The 6,913-nt window shown below is 35.3% G+C and overlaps 1 protein-coding gene across 1 annotated transcript; it reads left to right on the top strand.

Moving 5' to 3' along the window:
• The first annotated feature begins 322 nt into the window (after nucleotides 1-322).
• LOC107602280 (GTPase IMAP family member 7) lies at nucleotides 323-3,067 on the top strand. Its single transcript, XM_016294741.1, has 4 exons — nucleotides 323-382; nucleotides 730-769; nucleotides 970-1,047; nucleotides 2,232-3,067. The coding sequence occupies exons 1-4, from the start codon at nucleotides 323-325 to the stop codon at nucleotides 3,065-3,067; spliced, it is 1,014 nt and encodes a 337-aa protein (XP_016150227.1).
• The last annotated feature ends 3,846 nt before the right edge of the window (nucleotides 3,068-6,913 follow it).

Below are 6,913 nucleotides of genomic sequence, written 5' to 3'. Positions count from 1 at the left end.
GCTGAGTGCAATCAGTGCAATGAATGATGGGATATGTAGTCCGGGGTGATGTGCAACAGTGTGTAGTGCGAGAGTCAATAAAATCGGAAAGGGTGACCTCTGATGGCTAGCAGAAGGAAGTTCATGGGCCGGATTCGTGACAAATATAGGCTTATGGTCAGAGATCATGAACTTGAACTTGAACTTGAACTAAATCATATACAAAAGTAATGAGGTTTATGCTTAAAATGAGATACCGAATAGGAAACTTGTGATATTATGCAGTGTGATGCTTGAAATTCTCTTCTTTTTACATTAGAAAATAACGACTCTTCATGATAAGATGGACAGTAAGCAGTCAGATGAAGAGATAGATGACTCTGAGGAAGATGAGAATGATTCTGCATTGGATTCATCAACCAGCCGTGAGTCACAATGAATTACACAAATTAGTCTGTTTACACCATCTTATGACATCTCAAAAAGCCTGCGGGGCGGGGTGCGCGTGGCGAAACACGCACGCCAACTGTCATTGGCTTGTTTAGTTAACACTCGAAGGTGATTGGGCTCTCGGGCGAGATCCCAATTCGTCAGTCACTGACGTAACGTTGAACGTGACTGACTGAATGGGAACTTGTGATATTATGCAGTGTGATGCTTGAAATTCTCTTCTTTTTACATTAGAAAATAACGACTCTTCATGATAAGATGGACAGTAAGCAGTCAGATGAAGAGATAGATGACTCTGAGGAAGATGAGAATGATTCTGCATTGGATTCATCAACCAGCCGTGAGTCACAATGAATTACACAAATTAGTCTGTTTACAACATCTTATGACATCTCAAAAAGCCCAACTATTATAGTAACTATTCCATACAACATTTTAACTGTTAATAAGGAAGATCAATGTCTTTTTAATTACAAAAAATTCTTGAAGATTACACAACAAATGGTCTTATTTAGACTTGAGCAGTAATTTAATTCACAGATGCAACACATGAAATATTGTATGAAAATTTTCCGAACGAAGAGGAAACCAATTTGACTGCATCAACAAATGAACATGGTGAGATGACATCCACATTTTTCTTACAAATCGAAACTTTTTAACCCTTGTGCTGTGTTGAAAATCCTGTAACTAATTTGTTGTTTAAGGTTCAAAAACCTGTTACAAACTTTTAAAAAATTGCTTGTAAATCTCTCATTGCACTATATTGTCAGCAAATCTTAGAATTTGTTTTGGTCAACTTGTTTTCTTTCGATTAGCACAGGTTTTATATTAATTTTTAGATATGATTGGTCATAGGCCTCATTGATCTGAGCTTATGCACTTCAGATTTTGAGTGGGGAAAAACATTATTTGTGGATAATTTTGGCAATGTTCACTCAAAAACTTGTGCATTAAAAAAAAATCCCCCCCCCCCCCAAAAAAAGTAAAAAAAAAATTATAAATCTTTTTGAATATGTAGTTTAACATTTACCATGAAGGATGACTTTTATCAAGCATCTTAAGCATTTGTCATAATCAGATTAGGAAACATTATTTACACTCTAAAAAATGCTGGGTTAAAAAGGGACAAACCCAGCTATTGGGTTGTTTTGAACCCAACCGCTGGATCAAAACAACCCAACCGCTGGGTAAAAAATAACCCAACCGCTGGATCAAAATAACCAAACAGTTGGGTCAAAACAACCCAACCGCTGGATCAAAACAACCCAATAGCTGGGTCAAAACAACCCAACCGCTGGGTCAAAACAACCCAATAGCTGGGTCAAAACAACCCAACCGCTGGATCAAAACAACTCAACCGCTGGATCAAAATAACCCAACCGCTGGATCAAAATAACCCAACAGCTGGGTCAAAACAACCCAACCGCTGGATCAAAACAACCCAATAGCTGGGTCAAAACAACCCAACCGCTGGATCAAAACAACTCAACCGCTGGATCAAAACAACTCAACCGCTGGATCAAAATAACCCAATAGCTGGGTCAAAACAACCCAACCGCTGGGTCAAAACAACGCAACCTCTGGGTCAAAACAACCCAACCGCTGGATCAAAACAACCCAATAGCTGGGTTTGTCCCTTTTTAACCCAGCATTTTTTAGAGTGTAGTGTCATTCTGATACTTACATTTTAATTACATTTTTCTAATTATTAAAACGACCATGCACAGACTATGAGGATTAAACAGTTATATTAAACTATGCTTTTACGATTAAAACTTATTTCATGATTGTGGCTGCAGAGGAATTTCGCATCATGTTACTGGGTGCAAGAGGGTCTGGAAAAAGCTCCACCGGAAACACCGTCCTCAGGTGCAACGCTTTTCAATCGGACATGCAGCTGAGCAGAGTCACACAGTTCTGTGAAAGAGCGACTGGAAACATCAACGGCCGACCCGTGGCCATAATCGACACGCCTGGACTGAACAGAATCAGCCGCACGGAGAGGGAAGTGACCCGAGAGATCCTAAAGTCCATCTCTCTGTATACTCCGGGACCACATGTGTTTCTGCTGGTTATGCCTGTTGGGAACTTAACTAATGATGACAAAAGCATGCATAAACTCATCGAGAGCATGTTTGGGGAGAGTGTCTGGAAGTACACAATCATTGTGTTCACTCATGGAGACCGACTGGAGGGGAAGGAGGCGAATGACGTCATTGCGTGCTCGGACAAGGGGCTCCGTAGTTTAATCCATAAGTGCAGCGGTGGGTTCCTGTTCTTTAATAACAAGGACATGACAAACTATGAGCCCGTGACAGAACTCTTGAAGAAAGTCGAGACCCTCATGGCCATCAATGGAAAGAGCTGCTACGCTTTGTCTTTTTATCCGGCCTCAGAGAGGAAGATCAGGAAGAAAATGGAGAAGATTTTAGAGAGTAGAAAGGAAAGCATTGCACAGAAGGAGAGAGAGCTGGTGATGCACAGCAAAACTGAGCAAGAATTGGAGAGGAAAAAGCAGGAACTCTGGAGAATGGAAGAAGATGATGCAAGAAAAAAAGCTGAGAATCCAGCCAAACAAAAAATGTCTATCAGTCTAGCCAAACTGCACACATCAGACCAAAAGTATTCCACCTAAAAACAATTATTTGACAAAACTTGGGTGATTCTTGTGTGATATATATTTTTCCTTCTACGTGTAAAGTTAAAAATGGACTAGGCTACTGATGTATTTTTTTTGTTTTCTTCCTTTAAGTAAAATAATTGTTTTTATTGTAGGCTAATGTTTAAAAATATGTGCCATATGTGCCAGAGACTTTGCTTAGGGATTATTTTTGAAATCGATATGCCCAATATCATTTAGTCCACTTTAGAGGTTGTGTCTTTTCCACAAATAGCCCACTGTCATTAATGTCAAATACTAAATGAAGTCTGATCGATGTTGTTCATTCAAATTAAATCACTATAATGATTGTGAATAAATTGCTGAATCAGAGTAGAAATACATCTGAAGAATAAACGTTTACATTTGAAAAATTGTTAGCTGAATTCAAAAAAATATTGTGGAGGCAGCCAACAGTTTTAATTTGCTCAGCTACTGCGTTTAATAATTTCTCTTTGCAACTATAAATATTGCTCAAAATGGTTTTAAAAATGGGGTTATTGAATACAATTTTGGAGTTTTTAAATATTAACACAACAAAGTTGTTATATGATTGTGAGAAGTAAATTTACCCTGCAGTCTAGATGAATTACAAAATTCATTCAATTACAAAAAACTTATTCAATATGATATAAATTTAATGGTCACTACTATTAAGTGACAAAAGAATGAAAGTAAAAAGAAAAGCTTCTTCAAATTCAGTCAGGTATTATTATCTGAAATTATTTGCTCAGATAAATATTTGCATATCTGCTTATTTTTACTGATTGGGGGGGAAACATCATTATAGACATCTGAAGGAAAAATGAGTCGCATAGTATCTCTGCATTCTCTATGATATTTAAAACACCAGTGGAAAATTAATTTTTATTTGGGATAAAGGCTGATAATGCTTAAAAATACATTAAACAGTATATTTAACAGTTCTGGTGTCTTTCTCCTCCCTCTGTTTCATTTAGAGGACTCATTTCCTTCTGTCTGACAGAACTTCTCTCTTTCTTTTGAACCTCTTGAGGAGGATGTTTAGTACTAGAGTAACACAGTGGTTTGACTACATGCTCTGGTTATTTCCCCATCACGAGTCTCTTCCTGTCTCACCATTCCCCTCCACTGGTCAACAGGAATATACTGAACTGCAAGTAAAGTATCTACTGTAATGTTCCGTACCATTCAGAGGGTCGTGAAAAAGACACAAATGTCCTAAAACAGTCTTATTGAACTGTCATTTTACCAATCCCTTATTCATCCAAAGTAACTCACAGTTTTACATTTTATTCACTTAATGGCAATATTGAGAGTAGAAATTGTTAGTGTTGCATTAAATTAGCCACATTGTTTTCTATATACAGTACAAAAAAATATCAAATTCATTATTATTAATATATATTTTTTAAATATATATTATTATATATTTTTACATTATTACTATAGTATATACACGAATAGCTCTGAGTTGAATTTGAATGAAAAATACATTTTGAAAACAGCAACAGATGGCAATCAGAGATAACACCATTTGATGTTTTTTTTTGTTGTTATTGGCTTTTAGGCTCACAGGTGTTATCTCAGTATGCACTTCCTGAAAACAAGTCACATATATCACACCCTGACACACCAGACACAGGCATATAAATAACTCAAAATAGGATTGCTTGGCATTCAACCATAACCATATGTCTATAACTTAAACTATAACCATATTTCCATTTGTTTGTTTTTTTTCAACTGACAATTATGTAATTTCTACAATTATGTATATATAAACATACACACACACACACACACACAAAGAAAAAAAACAGCTCATGCCACTCACGTTTGCTCAGCATACCTGAGAAAGGTGTCAGATAACAGCGGAAGTGTCTGACTGGATGAGACACTAAAGAACATACTCTATGAGCAACCCTTCCATTTAACTCAGTAGTGTCTTCATGCTTAAAACTACTGAAATTGTTTGCATATCTGAAAGATGTTTAGTCCTCTTTTTATCATCTAAATGCCTGTTAGAAGACAGATAGAAGACTTCTCATTGGGCTTGTGCAACCCTTAACAGACACTGGTTAAACAGGATTCTCAGTCATTCACAGTGGTGAAGAAACGCAGATTCAAGAACTCTACACTCTGTCTGTGGATCCAGAATCATAAACATCAGCTCTGACCACTGTGAGTATTTCTTTAATACATCTTTATATAGTTTACTTACAAATTGTAATCCGTTACTGATTCCTAATTACATGACAAAAATTGTAGTTAGTAACGTAATCCATTACATTACACATTTTAGGTAATTTAATCAGACTACTTTTCGATTACTTTTGACCTAACTGGTTTATCACATTGATTTAAATAGGACAATCTTGTACCATATTGACAAATACAAAGAGTAAGAAAATATATTGCATTTGTTGTTAATAATGACATGAAGTGCCATACACATTATATTACATCAAGGTTTCCCAAACGGGGGTTTGTGAGTTTAATGAAAAGCGAATAATGAATTAAATCATAATTTTTTTTTACATTAAAATAAATCATTTTAAAATCAAGCAAAATAAAAAACTGAGAAAATTAAATATTTTTTGTTTACCTGCATGTCATGTGACCAACATCAGAGAACCAATTAACATGCAAATGTGTTACTTAATTATTAAAATATTTATTTTAAAATCTCAGGTTTACTTCAAGTAAACGTATTAGGTGAAGGAGGTTCAGATGACAAAAAAGTTTGTGAATTTGTGCATTTTAATGTGTTTCTAAGACAAAAGCCTTCCAAAGACATAGAAATACATAATAATAGTGATAATTCTAATAAAAATTAATGTGTTCATCAGTAGCTGATGCAATGTTGAAACACTTCTTAAACCTGAAATGATTTTTGTAAATCCAGTGGTCTGGTCAAATGCTGTGTAGCCACCTGATCTCTGTGTGTAATCATAGATAGATAGATAGACTGATTAAGTAAGGAGTTGAGTCTCAAATACTGTGGTCAAATATTTCATTCCTTAGGTTCTTTTCTATAAAACAGAGCGATGACTTCAGAAGAGAACCAATGCGCTGAAACAGAGAAAGAAACATTTGAACTGGACTCGTCACTGGGCTGTGAGTTACTGATTCATTATATCAAGTCTGAATCAATTCATTAAAATCAAATCATTATAAAAATCTGGGGCCTCATTTATCAACAGTGCGTAGAAAGGGTTCTATATTTTGTCCTTATATTTACACACATTCCTACATATAAGTACAAGTTGGTAGATCACACACTTTGCGTGAAACTGTGCTTACGCACTCATTACGCACTGTTGATAAATGAGGGCCCTGGTCTTTTATAGAAAGACTTTAATGTAAAATTCAGTGTCTTCAATATCATCCATAGCTGAGATTGATGAACTATATGAAAATGTAAGAGCAAATTCAAAATCACCAACTTTGCAAGGTAAGCTAAATAAATTGTGAGATTTATATGAATTAAATGTATTGTCATTTTTCTTCTTCTTCTTATTAGTAGTAGTATATATTATTATTAATAAATCAATTAATTATCTGGCTTTATCTGGTTTAGATATTCAAGACTTAAAAGAAAATTCAAAATCACCCTCCTTGAATGGTAAGTGTGATATTAATTACAAACTGTTTTTGGGCATAAGAACATAAGGACAACTTTTTGGGCATAAGAACATTGCTGACACAACAAAGCTCAAAACAGAATTCATGTTCTCTCTTAGTATATTGATATATTAAGTGCTTACTACTTAACCAGTAAGTTATGCAGTTTCCAGCCCTTTAACATTTATGTTGTTTGACATTCAGATTCAATGTTTT

Source organism: Sinocyclocheilus grahami, unplaced genomic scaffold (assembly GCF_001515645.1).
Source record: "Sinocyclocheilus grahami isolate Dianchi unplaced genomic scaffold, SAMN03320097.WGS_v1.1 scaffold324.1, whole genome shotgun sequence".
NCBI classification, from domain to species: Eukaryota; Metazoa; Chordata; class Actinopteri; order Cypriniformes; family Cyprinidae; genus Sinocyclocheilus; species Sinocyclocheilus grahami.
The sequence above is the reverse complement of the archived record's forward strand: the minus strand, read 5'-3'. Positions and strand labels throughout refer to the sequence as shown.

Bases quoted from the DNA above. Each gene is read 5' to 3' on its own strand.
- LOC107602280 (XM_016294741.1), top strand. From the start codon at position 323: ATGGACAGTAAGCAGTCAGATGAAGAGATAGATGACTCTGAGGAAGAT. The intron at 770-969 runs GTGAGTCACAAT...TTTAATTCACAG, and splicing joins ATTGGATTCATCAACCAGCC to ATGCAACACATGAAATATTG. The intron at 1,048-2,231 runs GTGAGATGACAT...TTGTGGCTGCAG, and splicing joins TGCATCAACAAATGAACATG to AGGAATTTCGCATCATGTTA.